Raw genomic sequence first — 18,333 nt, forward strand, 5'->3', positions numbered from 1 at the left:
TTCCTATATTCCCTTCCAAAGTTCTATCCAATCCAATTCCAGCAAGATACCTATCCAGTTGAAATACATTTGCAAAATAGTCGTCACTTAAATTCCTATATTCCCTTCCAAAGTTCTATCCAATCCAATTCCAGCAAAATACCTATCCAGTTGAAATACATTTGCAAAATAGTCGTCACTTAAATTCCTTTATTCCCTTCCAAAGTTCTATCCAATCCAATTCCAGCAAAATACCTATCCAGTTGAAATACATTTGCAAAATAGTCGTCACTTAAATTCTTGTATTCCCTTGCAGAGTTCTATCCATTCCAATTCCAGCAAAGCACCTGTCCAGTTGAATGTATTTGCGAAGAGTTGTCACTTAAATTTCTATATTCACTTGCAAAGTTATATCTTCTATCTAATGCAATTATTTCATTACCCCTCAAAATACGTTTAAAAAATGCTTTGGTAAACCTTCATGAACCGAAAAAATAAAATCTTTATTGACGAGGTCCCAGGTTGACCTTGTTCTTAAGCTATAACCCTTACAACACGAAAGACAAACAACAATAATAGTACATAAATAACATTTTATTCCTTAAAACAGTTTCTTCATAATATTAAAACTAGGGTTAGGACAAGATGTTTATTAACTGTGATATTTTTCTTTCTGCAGTTGTAATTTGAAGACGTTGGCATTTCTCAATCATTGAGTGCAGTTTGCTTTTGTAACACAGCTGATGAGAGGCGGCATATCGCAGGAACAGCTGATACATTTATTACCTCCCTGAACGGTGTCGCCAATGTTCAGTAGCTTGTCTCCATAATGGCATTTTGGCCCTGTATTGCAGTTCTTTCCTGGTTTCCTGGTGATATTATCGGTTGCGGATGCTGAAAAATCCATAACAATAATAGTTTTATGATCTATTTTGAAGGCCAGTAACGCAAAACGACTGATAAAGGAGGTAGGGGCATGTTCTTAGTACAACCAATATTATAACAATATTGTCAAATGGAATAATTATCCTGATAAAAACATCTTCATTCTATTGCAAATGATGGAGTTAAAAAGAGAGAAAAATCGTCGGTGTTCAGGCAAAACCACCAACCTACGAGTTTAGAGATATCTGAATTTGATTGGAAAGGAAATAATTTAATTTTAGGGTTTTAAAATCTGTTATTATACGAGTAGGTAAAACTTTGATCTTTTCGTTAGATAAACATTAAAATACGGTTTTAAAGTTTATGTAACATGTTTTAGGTTTCAAATTTGTGCTTTGGTGATTTTTGATGACGGCAAATATGATGCTTGTATATTCATATTTTTAACTCACAATATATTATTTATTTCGGCGTTTTTTTAATAGTTATTACAGTAAATTTGAATAGTTAAAAAGCTTTCAAAAATCTAATAAAAACTAACAAGAATAAATTTGCTTTTTGCATATACGGCCAAACTCTTACTTTGTGGGTTCAAATACCGGTGTGCGCAAGTAATTTCTTTTGATTATTTTATGTTATTTCACAGATTACTCATTTAAAATAATATATGGCATATTTGCGGCATTGAGTGGAAGGTATTCCCAGAAATGGTTTTGGCTGTGTTTGGTGACCAGATCTGAATAGCCAGGTATTTCCCCACCTACCTCTTCCCAATCTTCTCCCCCCTCTCCGCTATCTACAAAGTACTCCAATTGGATATGCCATAGGATACTTGTACGGTTTCACATAAAAAACAGCCTTTTTTGGACATATTCTATAAACAAATGATGTATTCATTTAAATAACTTGCCACATTGCCAATCCACAGGGCAGCAGTTGTTGCCGTTGTAGATTGGACCACATTTGTCGAGGGCCAGATTATTTCCTGTTCTAGTAAATCGTTCAGGAAGACCAATTCCACAAAAAAGATCCTCGCAGTAAGGTGCCCTAAGAGTGCCATCGAAGTCCTTAGTGCAAAGGCACCGTTGGCAGCTTCCTGATGGCCAGAATCTCCTCCCTTCCGTAGTGTTCTCGGACCCCCATGTACATGTCTTCAGGGCTGCAAATGCTTTCGCACCTAGAGAAAATAATGTCAATATTTATGGATTTTTAATTCTTAATAGTATAACGATTAGGTAGTTTAGTTATAAGGGAAAATAACGGCGTGCGCAAGTAAATTTGATTTAATTAATTTGAGTTTTTTCAAAAGTAATTAATTACAAATATTATAATTAGTAAAAGGCAGCAACAAAGTAACGAAAACAATCAGTTTCATTTTTAGGAAAAAACTTTCTTTAACTTTTTTAAAGGATATACCAGTCAATGTTAAATATCATTTAAGAAAATAATTCTGATAAAAAATTGAAAAAGACAAGAGACCGTGGATTTGATTCCTAGTTGTGACCGTTTTTTTGTTAAATTTTCTGTAATTTAATCATTATTTTTATTTAAATTAGGAAACAGCAATCAAAAAAACCATACCACAAACATCATTTTTATTAGAACAGCAACTATCTAGTGAGTACTGCAAAAAGCAATCTTTCTTTTCGGGTTCCGGATCAACGAAGTATTCCAGACAGTTGGTCATTACGCAGAAAAAATTGGCCCTGCAAAACAAAACCCTTAATTGTATTACAAAACGAACGTAGAACATCATTATTTCACCACAGTAGCCAAACTGAAAGTCCGCTTACCTTTGCCGATTCGTACCGTCTCCACTGCTCTGACAAAAGCATGAAGTCAAGCATAGAGTGCTGGGATCTTCCCGTATATAATCGCTATCGTTGTAATTTCGGCCCCTAGAAAAAGATTTAAAAAATATATTTATTCATAATAATTATTATCACACTTTCGTTCAAAATCTTTCTCCACCGTTGCTTAGTGAGTTTTCGAAAATTCTGTTGAGTTGCATGTTGCAGGCAAAGATCACGGTCAAAAGATATGTTGTTACTTCCTGTAAACCTTCCCACACCCCCAAATCCACGAATCAATCATTATTTTTTTTGCAACCAGCTTTGAAGGGCATCTATAAACCAATTAGCACGGCCATGGGAATAAACAACTTTCTAGATCCCCTGGTGATGAGCACTACAAACCTTTCCAAAACGTTGGTCAAGAAAAAGATGCGGCGTACCTCACACTGCTTAAACTTTCCGGACGGACTCCGCGCACTGCGCGGCAAGCGCAGTGCGCGGAGAATGAGGCAAGAATTTGTTTTGTTTACTTTGGTATTTTATTCGATTAAAAAAAACGTTACGATTCTCTAGAATATACTAACAAGATAGCGACAGTGATGATAATTTTCAATTACCCGATATGTTTTTTATCCCACACAAAACATTTTCTCCATGGAAGTATATCTATTTTTCCACACAAATAAAAGAAGGTGTTATGAACCATAAAAGAAGAACGAATGCTCAAGACGATAAGAGGTGTAGAAGACCTTCCATTTTGACCGACGAGTTGGTGTAAAAAATTAGAAAACTGTTCATGAAGACCGCCGATTAACGGTGGATGAAATTTCTGCTATGTTTCCAAAACTCTCCAGGGGGGCTATTTTGTATCTTTCAATTTGTAATTTTCAATTACCCGATATGTTTTTTATCCCACACAAAACATTTTCTCCATAGAAGTATATCTATTTTTCCACACAAATAAAAGAAGGTGTTATGAACCGAACGAACTTTTTATGTTTTGTCGTGAGTTCAATAAAAGAAGAACGAATGCTCAAGACGATAAGAGGTGTAGAAGACCTTCCATTTTGACCGACGAGTTGGTCTAAAAAATTAGAAAACTGTTCGTGAAGACCGCCGATTGACGGTGGATGAAATTTCTGCGATGTTTCCAAAACTCTCCAGGGGGGCTATTTTGTATCTTTCAGGTTAACAAACCAGTATGTTCGTGATTTAACCATGCCTTGCCGATGCTGTCAACTGACTTAAAATCGTCTCAAATTACTAAAATATCTCTTATCTCCTGTAAATGTACAAAACACAGAGTTCATATATTTGAAAAATATATTATTTATTAAAAAAAAATATGCATAGTCTGTATTGTTAACATATTTTTACAACAAAAAAATTACTAAGGGTAAATATATAATATATGTTTCTTGATGTTAATTTTAGATATTCCTCGGAAATAAATTTATGTTTTTGAAGTGTACAGCACCGGTGTATGAGGATATTTTTAACACCGTAAGGGAAGATTTAATACAGATTTTTGACGTTGCTAAACTGCCGGCACGGACGTTTTGAAAGATATAAACTAGGCTCCCAGATCTGTAATTTGTGCGCCAGATGGGTCCCAAAACATCTGACAGAGCAGTACAAAGCGAATCCGTAATTTGTGCGCCAGATGGGTCCCAAAACATCTAACAAAGCAGTATAAACTAGGCTCCAAGATCCGTAATTTGTGCGCCAGATGGGTCCCAAAACATTTGACAGAGTAGTACAAAGCGAATCCGTAATTTGTGCGCCAGATGGGTCCCAAAACATTTGACAGAGCAGTACAAAGCGAATCCGTAATTTGTGCGCCAGATCGGTCCCAAAACATCTGACAGAGCAGTATAAACTAGGCTCCCAGATCCGTAATTTGTGCGCCAGATGGGTCCCAAAACATTTGACAGAGCAGTACAAAGCGAATCCGTAATTTGTGCGCCAGATGGGTCCCAAAACATCTGACAGAGCAGTATAAACTAGGCTCCCAGATCCGTAATTTGTGCGCCAGATGGGTCCCAAAACATCTGACAGAGCAGTACAAAGCGAATCGGGTCGAAGTTCTCATAATAATAATAATAATAATAATTTGAAGAGCGCCGTTTTTGTGAAAAATCACCTCAAGGGCGCTGTACAATTTATTTCCTAGGATCTACATTTGTTATTTAGAAAAGATACCAAAACATACTTACCTGGCAAGTCACTTCCAACAAACACACTTATATTAAAAAGTTTATGCTTATAAAAGATAGAACTGCATGAGTTCCTTGACTGATTGATAACTGTTTGAATTGAAATGTAAAGATTTTATGAGCTCCGATTATAACACGATTTGCACACGGCCCACGCTACCTAGGCGTTTTTGTACTCATTCGGTTGGGTCATTTCGAACCACCCCGTATACCCCCCTCCCCTGCGCATTCAGACTTTCATCTTTTCACCTCTCTGAAGACTCACATGATCGAAATTTTTTTTTCAACCGACGAGAAGGTGAAACAAGAGTTCCTGAACTGGAAGAAGAACATGGGGGATAATTCTTTGAGGGTATCAAAAAACTTGTGCCACGGCTCACAAGCTGCATAGAACGGGAAGGCGATTACTTTTAGAAATAACTGAAATGTTTACCAACTGTATCCTGTAATTTTGTTTTAAATACAAAGATCGAGTAGATATATACATTGCATCATATTTCTGTAGTATAATGTATCATTAACTCACAAGTAATTGCCAAAGTTGCGTCTAAAATCATGAAAAATTGAAATCTCAATGGCATATATTTAAAACACAAATAAATAAAGTATCACATGTCCGTACTTTCTACACCTTTTGATTAAATAAATAATTATCTAGTTTGTTAAATAATAAATAAAGTAGCATACTTCCGAAGTAGATATTAGCTATACCTTCGGATTAAAAAAATAATTTTAGTTTGTTGGGTATTTTGTCCTCAAATCCAAATTGAAGTTTTGTATCAAAATTCCGCGCAGCCGTTTCTCATTAATAAAATACATCAATTTAGTTTGGATGAATTGGTTTACTTTTGGTACTCTTTGGTTTGTTGTTATGTATCTATTTTATACGTTTGCTACTGGTACTTTAAATAGGAATTACAAAAATACGAAAGATGATAAAACTACCAAGTATCACAGTGAATATATCAGTCTAGTTTTTAATAGTATTATTAGACAATAGCATTAAAATAGCTATTTATTTTTTAAATAATTCTTATTTTAATTAAAAATAAATAATATTAAAAATCTTTGCTCTTTGCTCTTCGACATTTTTTTTGTAATAGCTTCTTTTACAATAATATTTAACGTAACGTAACACGTGGCACGTGTGATGAACTTGCCTTGGGATAATTTTTTTCCATTTATTGTAGGAATTAATGAATTCTGGTTTCCCCAATCAAAACGTGATCAGAGGTGACATCTAGATAAGGTACTAGGTAAATGGAGAGTTCAGGGGCGTGATCGTTTTTTTTATCTACCTACGCCAAAGGATAAAATGCAACCAATCCGTTGTCACCACCCAATGTCCGCAAAAACAGCTCGGGAATTTTGAAGCAAAAAATTGACCACCACCTTGAGATGGTTCGTGCCTGGGGTAAGGCCAACTTGGTCAGTTTTAACGACACAAAAACCCAAGCGTGTCTGATTTCGGCAAAGAGGGAGATCAATGACTGTCTGGTGCAATCTGATGGGAGCACTCTCCCCAATGAAGACTCCATTGAAATGCTTGGAGTTACTATATCAGACCAGCTCAAGTATCGGGGATCCATAGAAGCCCGAGTAAACCAGGCCTCCAAGAAGTTGGGCGTCTTGTACAGGGCTAGGAGATTCTTCAACAGTGACCAGCTGCTGACCCTGTAAAAGTCTCAAGTCCGCCCAACTATTGAATTTGGGAGCCACCTTTGGGCTGGTGCCCCAAAATACCTAATAAACCTGCTTGAATCTGTGCAAAGGAGAGCGATCCGTCTGATTGACAATCCGTTGTTAACAGACCGATTGCCTTCTCTAATGCATAGACGCAATGTAGGCATGCTGTGTCTGTTCTACAGGTATTTCAATGGAGCCTGCTCCAAGGAGCTAGCAGCATTGATTCCTGATGCACCGGTGCACGCGCGTGAAACTCGACGGACACGAGCTGAACACCCGTTCACGGTTGACGTTGGCTTCATGAGAACGGGCCGTTTTTACGACTCGTTTTTGTGTAAGTCGGCTTGTATGTGGAACGAGCTACCGGCATCTGTTTTTCCTCCCTCCTATAATCCGAGCCTCTTCAAGGCCCGCATTAACAAATACCTTCCTACAGCCCCTACCTTATTCCTCCTCACAACGCCGCCCAACCGGGTGGTGACATAGTTCCCCTGTTTGTACACTGCACAGGCAGGGACGCTCTTGTGAGGTGTCACATAAAAAAAAAATTAAAAAAAAATCAGAGGGGTCGGTGAAAGTTCACATTAGGCAGGCAACACCCAACAGATTGAATTACTATCATGAGGAAGAAGCTTTAGGTATAATCTCACGAAATTGTGACATCTTCAGATGTCTATTCTAAAACAGTTGCTTGAATTTATGAAGACGCACTACGATTATCAGAGACCTCCGTGTTAGGTTTGAAAATTCTCAGATTTTGTTCAGTGCAGTCGCAATAAATTTGGCCGGCTGGGGCGGACAGGAGAAAAACCCCTAACAAAGTCAATAAAAAACTATTAAACTCCGCTAAACGATGTCACTGAGTGACTTATTACGTAGGAAATGCGCCCCGAAATATAGTTACGTAATTTTGTAAAGGATTTAGACGAATTATAATTATGAATAGTGAGATAAATCACATTTTAACAGGATGAGTTTGGAAGTTGATTAATTAAAATAATTTCTCGCACAAAGATTTAAAAAATAAAACTATTAAATCATAAATATTTAATACATCCTAGCTAAAATGTTGGCAGACAGACACGCCACTGGGCTTAGGGGGTCAAGTTTCAATCTTCGGAACAAAGAGGCTGACAGCTCAACAATTTATTGGTTTTGGAATGATCGAATTTAATGTGATGGATCCTAGAGCTTATAATATATGCGTTTTTTTAATGCGATTCTGTCCTTGAATATAAAAAATTTTCGGAATTCCAAAACATAAATTAAATTATTGATAAATGAAAGGGGCGGGGTGATTTGGTGGACGGATGGGGGAGATGAATGGAGTCGAAGTTAAGGCAAGGCCAAACCGCCGCGATCATTTTGCGTCCGCGATGGCGTGCACGGTGAGCGTCCTGTGTGCGTGCAGAACCGTTCACACCAAACTAGCGATCAACTAGCGATCAGCTGGCGTCCGTGGCACTCGTACGTTCGTGTCGGTTGTGTGGTAGGTATAGCTCGGAGCGGGAACCATTTAAATAATCATAATCATGTTTGGAGACGAATCTGAAGAAGAATTATTACTTCAAGCGGCTATTGCAGATGATGAAGATAGTAGCTTATCTACCCTAATAACGAATATTTTCGATTTACGATTTACGGTTTATTTATTTATTAAGTTGGAGTTTACAATTCGGTAATCGAACCTATGTATAGTGGCTATATATTGGATAAGTTGGCCGATTTTTTTAACCACTGCAAGTATTTTATTTTAATTTTAATAATATTTGTTATTAGGGTAGATAAGCTATTGGGAAGATGGTGAAAAAGCCCCTGAAAAGTGTAAATTTACTTAAAAGACGGTTTGGTAAGATAAATAATTTCGACGGGTTGGTAGGATAAAATGAAACCCATAATGCAATTTTGTTAGAATTTATGTATATTTGAATAAACTATTTTTAATGAATTTTAATTACAAGAGTTTCTTTCTATTTCAATATTTTAAATATCAGATTAATGGGGATAAAATTCTTAACACTTTTTACACTTTACACTTTTACACTTTCACGGTTTAAAATTACATAAAACAAATTAATCGAACACATATATAATAATTACAACTTCTTTTGTACAAAATATAATCATAGAACTGTGCTAAAAAAATACACGCGTTCCGGTGCTGTGTAGTCAATACACATCTCAAAATAAGCGATTTAATATCGGAAAAATATGAATATTCATAGCTAATCGATTATGTTTATTATATTTTATATCAAAAGTGATAATAATTGTAATTTAATTGCTGAAAACATAAAAAAACCATCGGCAGATGCTAATTTCGTTGATCATTCTCTCTGTATTTGTATCCGACATCATGAGAAATACTACAAACTCAGAGATAATTACATTGCGTGCAGCGTGCAGATCCTGCAAGCAGCAACTGATCGTGGACGCGAGCGATCGCCGCGTCCAGACGCTGCACAGGACGCCGCGGCCAATCAGAGAACGCTTCGATGTGAACACGTTGCTACAAGTTCATACACAACATCTGATCGCCACCGTGCACGGGATCGCGGACGCGCTTTGATCGCGGCGGTTTGTTCGGGCCTTTAGGGAGAGTTAAAAGACAGTCAAGGTTAGAGAGTATGGTAAGACAGTCAGGGGAAGAGAGCATTGTAACACGGTTAAGTACAGTCAGGACAGTGAAGGTTAGGAAACGCGGGGAGACGGTCAAGGGCATTCAAGTAGAGTCAAGGTTCGAAGACGGTCAACGATAATCAGGATCAGTCAGCGTTTTAATATAGTCAAGGCCAGTCAAAGTTGGGAGACGCGGAAACAAAGAACTCATCGTCGGAACACTGTCGCGAAAGTCAAAGTCGAATCGGGACTTCAAATAATTACTTTGAATTTAAAAGAAAACAACGAACGCGGTTAAAATCAATTAGTGTAGAAACCGTGATTTTTTTAACAGCAGGAGTATCTTACTGCATGTGAGTGTGTTTGGTTTGTATAATTATTTGGAATGCACTGCAATGTTGAATTGGTAAGTTATATTATAATCTAAGTATTAACCTTTATTTTATGTGAATTTCTCAGAAGCGGTAACTGCGTTCCAATATGAGGTAAACAAAATAATTAAATTGTATTTTGAAGTTAGGGTAGTTAAATTGAATAAAATCACTTATCTCGGGGATAAAAAATAGGTTGAATAAAGTAAAATACATTCAATACTTCTGAGAGGTAATAATTACATTAAAATCTTGAACAGAAGAATTTGTGAAAATATGTAAGGATGTAGTCCGGACCGTTTTACAATAAGGAGTCATAAATTATAGATTGTGCCGAAGCCGACCGGGTACTTGACCATTTCAAAAACAAAAGGTTACAGGTGGCGTTCGTTAGATGCAAACTGAAATATTTATTTTAGACCCATTATTAGATTATTAAACAAAAGGAATTAGTTGTACCTAAGACGGCCTTTATTTATATGAGTTTAGACATCGGCTTGCGGGTTAATCTTTAGTAGTTATATTTAACGTCTAGATATACGGAATTCATAAAGTATAACCCAATGTATTTATGCGATGTCTAGAATAATATTAACGAATGATTTTAGGAAATCGGCGCCGCCGGCGTGCGGGTGATTCGAAACAACATTCAAATACCTATACGCGGAATGATAGGGATATAACAAATAATAATAATAATATACTTTGACATTTGTTATTTAAAAAAATATATTCTCGTAATTGCCTTGAACATTCAATATATTTGGTATTACCACACTTATTCAATCACTATTGTCACTTAACCATGTACTTCAAGTACACCATTATTTCAATTATTAGAGCTACGTACAGATACCTACCAGAGATGTGCTTTATTTCAAATAAATCCATTTCAAATGGAAATGCAAAATGCAAAATGGGTATTTTGCATTTTGCATTTTAAATGCTTTTCTCAATGCATTTTCCATTTTAAATGCTTTTTTGCAACATTCTTCCTACTATCTCCGCTCATCTTTTTTTCATAAGCGCCAAATATCAGTCAGTCCTCAACCTCGCTATGAGAGATAATTTACATTTGTCAATTGAGTGATACCATTACAAAAACTACTGATTCAAATACTGAACATGGCCATGACACTGTAATATTAAATGTTAGATAGCAGTTTCTATGTTTTTACGTTGGCAACATTAGTCCAGCGCAAATTTTTTGCGGTTTCATAATCTGTAGTCGTGGTGTTTTTGGATTTACCATCATGTAATATGTTTGTTCTACATTGATGTCCCGCCCTTCCCTCATTTTACTCGCCTAACTTTAGGAACCTTACACGGCGCCCGTCTTCAGTCAGTCGTCGGTCTTTACGCAGCTCACTTACACCTTACACTCAGCTTCACAGGCCGCCTGCGCCCGATTGCATCACAATTTTGAAGGTGACTTTTTTCAGGATATTTTTATTTGCAGTTGTTCATTATACTCAATTATGCCTGTTCTGTATAAAGTTTATCAGTATCTTGAGAAATAAGTTCTGTATTGGACCCTGGCCTTTCAGGCAGAGTGCGCCCGATTGAATTATAATTTCAGTTTTAGGCATTTTATATACATATGTTTCTGCCGAAATGGCTAGAAAAGATGATCTCTCTCAACGCAATGATGCTGATGATATGGTGACGTTTCTTCTCGATGATGATGCTTCTGAAGATCCAGCTTTGGTTGAAGATTTAGGCGATGAGAGCGACATCGGACAACTAGCGCGGCGAAGTCTGAATACAAGTGGAATGCCGATTCAGTTGCAAACTCGCTTCCAATAAAACACATCCCCTACAACACCTCAAAAAAGGCAAAAGTGTGGAATATGGGTGTTTGAATCAGGATTTAGGAGGATGACGAATTACGAATGTTTAGGTTTTCATCAACCGATCTGTTTACTCCACGTAAACGCGCTGTACCAAACTTGTTTTTCGGCTGCTGATTTGGGAACCTCATCGTCCGTATCTACCTACCTCACCTTTAAATTTTTATTACTTTAAAACTTTTAATTTGTTAATTATTTTGAACACTGTTTTTGGAAAATTGTTTATTTTAGTTTATGGTTGGTAATGTTTAATAAACTGGTTATTTTGTGTTATATTTGGTTTAATTCCTTTCTATAGATCCTAGTAAAGACTACCCGATAAGTATTTTGTATTAGAATTAATATAGTGGAAGGTGGGGGCTAAAAATATATTGGTGGCCTCTCAGGCCGTGTGCGCCCGATTTCGGTTCGCCCATAGGAGTGCCTGACGGAGGGTTAAATGACAAAATTGTTTAAAAATTCTATAATTTTTTTAATTGTTTGACCTGAGAAACCATTTTGCATTTTGAAAATAGGTATTTTGCATTTTGCATTTAAAATGCTTTTCTAAAAACCATTTTGCATTTTGCATTTTCAAATGGAAAATTTTTGACCCATTTCCATTTTGCGTTTCAAATGGTTTTGGGTACCCATTTTGCACATCTCTGATACCTACGTACTACTAATATCTACTTCAGACTTCATTTTACGAACTTTGTGAAGGCTGCGGTGTATTTAATTCATTACAGGGGGTTCCCTGTCGACATATGATTTTCATTCATGTTAAAATCGGGATAACGCAGTATTAACGGGATAACGAAGATAGTTAAAGGTAGAAAAAATATCGGTTGACCGGCTTTCCTAATTGGAACTTTTAGTGTTAGCATGGTTGATATATCCCGTTAAAGCATTGGTTTCTGTCGAAGGTGTTGGAGGAGCAGCCTAAGATGATTATCCTGGGTAGACCCCTGTTCCGAGTATTTTAAGCCGGTGAGAGGACGTTTTCACGGAGTTCCAATCGAAGGAAACGAAGGTTGCCAATGGGCTTTCCTACTCGAGTTAGCGTAGTAGACGCCGGGACAAAGCGAATAATGGCTATACTATCCTTTGCTGACATGGAGGAGATTTTTTCGTTGGCAAAACGAAGGGATCGTGACGAATATGAAGTTATTTCGAAGATTTTCCGACGACCTTCCTGTCACATCCAGGAAATATCCACCCACAATATTGTAGTATTGTGACTACGGACGAAAAACTGAAGTATGTTCTGTATTGCACATATAATATACATGTGTCATTACCTCTACTGGAACGAGAAACTGTGTAGACTGGAGCCAGGAGCTATTTGGAGTAACGTGACTGCAGAGGCGAAGGCGAACAAAACCGAAGCTGGATCTAACTTATTCTTACAAGCGAAAACCAGAGGGGTGTTCACGGGACTTCCGAACTCCTGACGTTGCCGACTGCAAACCACTTCGGTATAATATGTTAATGTACGAGGTAAGTGGAGTGGACTCCTTACTTTCGGCATGCTGGCATAGCTTTTCTCATCATTGATTTGGGTGAGGTTGACGCGACCTAGAACCTCGCGCCACCCACGTACCTCGGATGGTTCCTGATATCAGGCTATCATACCCATCGAACCGGAGCAGTTCCGTGTACCTAACGGTGTAAAATGAATCTTAATCAATCATCAACATCATCATAATCATTTACCACAAAGGACCTACAACTCAGAATTGAAAGGAACCCTACCTTCTCCACCCTCCGGCAGGAGGCAAAACATGTCATTATTTACCTGTCGCTGAGCGATATTCAATTAATTTCTGGAGGAGTTTGGGGTTGGACCGTAAACTTGATTGACTAATCTAGAGCTGATCACGTTGACGGATGGGATACGGATGGAGACCAACCGAAAGCAACACATGTTTTATCTCTAGCCATTCCTAAAAAACCTACTCGTAGAAATAACTCACAAAATTAATAATCTATAGTCAAATCATTAAAATAGAATCGTGTGCATCTTAAATTGAATTAATCTAGAGAGAATTTTATGTACTTGTATTTAATTGTCCCATTGTATTAGCGCTTCTTCGACTGCAGTAACCAGAAACGTTTTGGCGAGCAAACAAGGTAGGGAAAAGGTACTTAAATTTGAGGTAATCGGTCATTGTCTTATTTAAAAACCATACAGAATGTAACACATCTTAATCCAAAAGAACCAAAGTTACTACAACCACAAAATAGATCCTTCAATGAATTAATCACTGTCGAAACAAAAAATGACACAACATGACATATTAATTCGATAAGATTGAAGGGTTGACGTACCGCGAGAAGCGTAAGGCTAGAACGCTTAAACGCGTAGAAACCTAAACGCGAAGATCGGCCTTGAAAAATTACACGGCGTATATCGCTACAAGTACAGAAGAGACAGAATACTCCCCGTTTTTATATAGGGGAGATCCACTACAATGGCGGCTGGGACCAGGAGGCTACTCTACGTTACAAATCAGTTAGAATCCATTCTTCTTACGCATTTAAGAAACTAGAATCATTAAACACGTAACAAAAACAGGTTTAGGCTGAACCAAATTTTCGGATATTTTTTTGTCCGAAACCAGAACCGCGACCGGTACTGGCCGAAACCGAATCTTAGGTCAGTCACTAAAAAAATATAAAACATAAAGAACACGCGACTGTATGCAAGAGACAGCATGAAATAGAGATAACAATGTGCGTATATAAGAGCGTGTAAGGTTGTCCAGTCTTCGTTGTTCACCTGTCATCCGAGATAAAAAGTGGTAATCACAGTTTATTGACTATTATTCCACCATCTCAGTGTCAAAGTAATATCTTAAGATAAAGGTAACTATACAAAAGGGAAATAAACTAAAAATTTCTTACTTGAAATAGCATTTATCGAGACCAGGTGGGTTTTTGATGAAGGGGCAATCAAATTGTTCAATGCATCTTCCCTTGAATACTGGTTTACAGCCAAGTTCAGTGTAATGCCTGTAAGGTGGACCCACTTTACGTAAACATGTCTGGTTCGATCCTGTGAATGAAATTATTTATTTATTTATTGCTGATTCTGCAAATAAATAAAAATTGCTATAAATATCAGAATTAGATTTTTAAACAATTTTTAATTCCATCAAAACTCTAAGTAGGCGACACATTACGCTATACGCATCATGGCTTAATTAATATAGAGCGCGTCTGTCACATGCTTAATTCGTGTGTTCAAGTATTTAATTTAATTCTTAGGGCCAAATTTATACAAAACTGTGCTTCACCATGATTAATGGTCTTGTCATAACATGTACCCAACGTAAAACCTTGGATAGAATATTTTTTTATATTAGTAGCGCCCTTGAGCTGATTTTGCACAAAAACGGCGCTATACAAATCATCAAAATATTATTATTATCGGCATTCAAACTCAAATTGCTACTTTGTGTCAAGTGGATATTTGTGTTACGTCTTACTTTGAAAATAGATTATGCAACTTGTAACATGTACATAACGTAAAACTTTGGAACTTAAAAAAAACACAATTATATGAATACACTATTGTGCGTGCATCTCACCCCAAACCACAAAAACCATAGCTAAAAGCAAAAAGGCAACACCGTGATGACAAATGTTCATATTGTTCATCTTTGAGAAAACATACGTCTTTTTCAATCAAAGCAATTATAGTAACTGGGGAGGCACATGCGTTTGCAATATCGACCAAGAAAATCATATGCCTCATCGGCTATATGAGTTTTATTTTTAGATAACTACGTATTATATCAATATAATTTATTACTTTTCTTATTTGTTCATTTGTAAACAATCTCCAATTCATGTTACTACTTTCTAGAGCGAACCCATAAAAATCACTGGATATTTGGATATACGTCAAGATCAATGCCTTTCAAAAAACCAATATTTCAATTCGACGACCAGAAATTTGGTGTCGAATGAACACCGGTGATAAACATGAAAATAGGCAAAAGATGTACACATTTCAAATTTAAACAGATTAATTAATTAAAATTAAATAATTTCACAATCATCAACCAATCAATCAATCCACAATCGGTTACTTTTGAAAATGTCAAATACATTTAAAGTAAATTCAAGTTTTATTAAGAAATCATTGAACTGCAGAGAAATTAAAATAAATAATAAATATAAACCACGGGACGCCTGACAGACAGTAAACATCAACATTGATTTTTATGAAGGAAATTAAAATGAAAGTAAACAAGTCTTTATTTTTTTTCTTAATAAAATAATTCATTTATAATTATTAAAATATTCACTACAAAACAAATTGAAATTCAAAAATGTATCATCATTTCGAATAGATCCATTGCAGATTGTGAGAATTTAAGAAAATATACCGCACAGAGTTTTGGCGGCCGGGGGGAAAGAGATGACGATTCACGACGCTGACCGAAACATCGTCCCGTTTCAATGCAAGAGCGTCGTCCAATCTTGCCACGCTTTTCAGAGTCGGTTTTTAGTCGACGCGCCAAAATTGTTCCACATCAAAAGCCTGTCGTCTCACAGCGCACTGGCTCGGTAAGGGTAAGGATAGACAAAAACCGAAGAAGCTGCGCAGAAAAGTCCCTCAACAGCTGCGCTGAAAACCCGTAGTCAACTTTACTTTTCTACATCTGCTTTTTCCACGGCTCTTTCCGAGCCAGTGGGACGACGGGCTTAGGGTTAGTAGCAAATATTGTAATAAGGAATTTCAGTCAAAATTAAAAAAAATGAAAATTTAACTTCTAACTAAAATATAAGTTTTTTTTACAAATGTCGATTTCATGGTAATAATTTTCAAATTTTGTAATTTTCAAAGCCCGCCAAAATTATAGAAATCTGACGTCATACGCACCTACCTCGGTTTTGTTGGTTACTACTAGGGTCTGCGTGAAATCAACATATCCCAATTTAAATATTTAACAGGATTAATTACAGGAAGTTTATATCTCTTACGGTTTTAATCGTTTTACATGACGATTTATTATTTCCACGTAAACTAATACATAATAAAACTGTTATATTCAGAATCAGCATTTGTTGATCTATATGATACGCTAATGTTGATTCTCAGGGCATTTCGCAATTGAATACAGCCGACGCTTTCGATTAATACTATATGAATTAAATCCGGCTCTTTGTAAAAATGTTATCAAATATATAAGCCAGGCAAAATTTATTTTTTAAATCCAAACAAACATCTTTAAGTTGGTATTTTGTATTAACGGTGTTATTAGTAAATACTAATGCCAATGCTCGGCCATTTTTCTGTCTATAATATGTATTGACATTTCACATTCCTTATTGGCAGATGGCTTTTCTGACACAGCTGATCAAAGGCGGGATATCGCACGAGCAGTTGACGCAATTATCGCTCCCTTGAACGGTGTCGCCAATGTTCAGCAATTTATCTTCATAATGGAATTCTGTCTCACGCTGATCCAACCCGACGCAAAATCAGTATTGAAGCCACCAGCCACCTGCATTTTACCTTCTGTTAACCCTCATTTCAACGAGTAAAAAAGAAGGCGCCATCAATATAACTTTGCCGTTCAGTAGTGTTCAGTAGTAAAAAACGCTTAAACTTGAGACTCACAATTTTTCATGAATCTATTTAAAAACATGTTTTGATAACAACGTAGGATCTAAAATAATTAAAATGGTAATTTTATCGTAGTGGCATGTCAGGGCATGTTAGGGCTTTGGGGCATTTTGGCAATAAATTTAGGGTAAAACCACTATTTTGCTAGGGGCCTCAATTACTGTAGCAGTCAAATTTTATTAGACCAAAATGAAAATTTCAACAACTTACCACATTTCCAATCGATAGGACAGCTATTTTGTCCATCGTAATAAATTGGGCCACAATTATTTAAGGCAGTATTGGGACGCCAGAATCCAATTCCACAGCTAATCTCTTCGCAATAAGGCGACGTAATGGTGCCATCGAAATCTTAGTGCAAACGCATTTCTTGCAGGATCCTGACGGATCAAATCTCTGGCCATCTTTATAGTCTTTTGACTCCCATGTGCATGTCTTTAGTGCAGCGATTGCTTCTGGGTCTAAAGAGTGAAAAATATTTTTCAAAATTTTAGCTATATTCTATTCTTAATGGTTTGTTTTTACTATGTAAAAAAGGCGAGAATAGCTTTTAACAACATGGAACGAAACAACGAATCCTTTTTATAACTATTCCTATTCTATCCCAACAATTATTAACCCAATCTTAAACAGTTTTAGAAAGAATTTTGGTTATTTTTTAAAAATTTAACCACAATGTTGTCACACATCCAAGCATCAGTACAGGACCAAAAGAACTATTGAATCTGAAAACTGACCATGATGAAGAGATGTGTAAGACGAAAGGGTAATTTAATATAAATATTTTTATTGAAAGACAAATTTTAAACAAAGAAAAAGGTTTGTGAATGTGTTGTTGTTGGTGAAGGCATTATCAGCAAGGAAGCTGGCAAGATCCAAGTTCCAGTTGATTTTCAGAACACTGCACAGTTAAGTATTGTCGAAGAATTCTGTTCATATTAAATCATTATAATCTAGTTCTTTGCTGGCTAATTGCTTTTCTAGCACGTCTTCTCCATTGTACAAATTCTGGCTTAGACCACTATTTCGCTAGTAGCCCCAATTGCTGTCCCAGCGTCGAACTTTATTTATCTAAAATTAAAATTTTAACAACTTACCATATTTCCAATAGATGGAATAGCAATTCTGTCCCTCGTTAGAAATTAGTATACATTTATCGATGGTATGATTGGGGCTCCGGAGTTGTGATGATCTTATCTTTCTACTTACGTAAAATTAATGATGATTTCTTCTGTCTGATTTGTAAAATGTTGTAACATCCTGGCCATTGTCCTTCGGTTTTCCTAAGCTAGTGGTGGCGACCTTTAGAAGGCA

At 36.5% G+C, this 18,333-nt stretch overlaps 1 protein-coding gene across 2 annotated transcripts; it reads right to left on the minus strand.

Moving 5' to 3' along the window:
- Nucleotides 1-552: 552 nt before the first annotated feature.
- On the minus strand, nucleotides 553-15,109 carry LOC149418084 (uncharacterized). Of its 2 annotated transcripts, none has more exons than XM_089639314.1 (6): nucleotides 14,972-15,109; nucleotides 14,286-14,436; nucleotides 2,658-2,762; nucleotides 2,446-2,570; nucleotides 1,775-2,041; nucleotides 553-873 (listed from the first exon to the last, which is right to left on the minus strand). In XM_089639314.1, the coding sequence occupies exons 1-6, from the start codon at nucleotides 15,039-15,041 to the stop codon at nucleotides 689-691; spliced, it is 903 nt and encodes a 300-aa protein (XP_089495440.1). In that variant the 5' UTR covers nucleotides 15,042-15,109; the 3' UTR covers nucleotides 553-688. The 2 variants fall into 2 exon arrangements, with proteins under 2 accessions (XP_089495440.1, XP_089495441.1); XM_089639315.1 differs by having other exon boundaries at nucleotides 15,035-15,078.
- Between the last annotated feature and the right edge of the window lie 3,224 nt (nucleotides 15,110-18,333).

The sequence above is a fragment of the Hesperophylax consimilis genome, chromosome 14, assembly GCF_061612785.1.
Source record: "Hesperophylax consimilis isolate HC1 chromosome 14, BYU_Hcon_1.0, whole genome shotgun sequence".
NCBI classification, from domain to species: domain Eukaryota; kingdom Metazoa; phylum Arthropoda; class Insecta; order Trichoptera; family Limnephilidae; genus Hesperophylax; species Hesperophylax consimilis.

Coding starts and splice junctions, on each gene's coding strand:
- LOC149418084 (XM_089639314.1), bottom strand. CDS start 15,041: ATGAACAATATGAACATTTGTCATCACGGTGTTGCCTTTTTGCTTTTA. Junction 2,763..14,285: donor CTCGATAAATGCTATTTCAA/GTAAGAAATTTT, acceptor ATCTTTTTCTAG/GGGCCGAAATTACAACGATA. Junction 874..1,774: donor CCCTGTGGATTGGCAATGTG/GCAAGTTATTTA, acceptor TGGATTTTTCAG/CATCCGCAACCGATAATATC.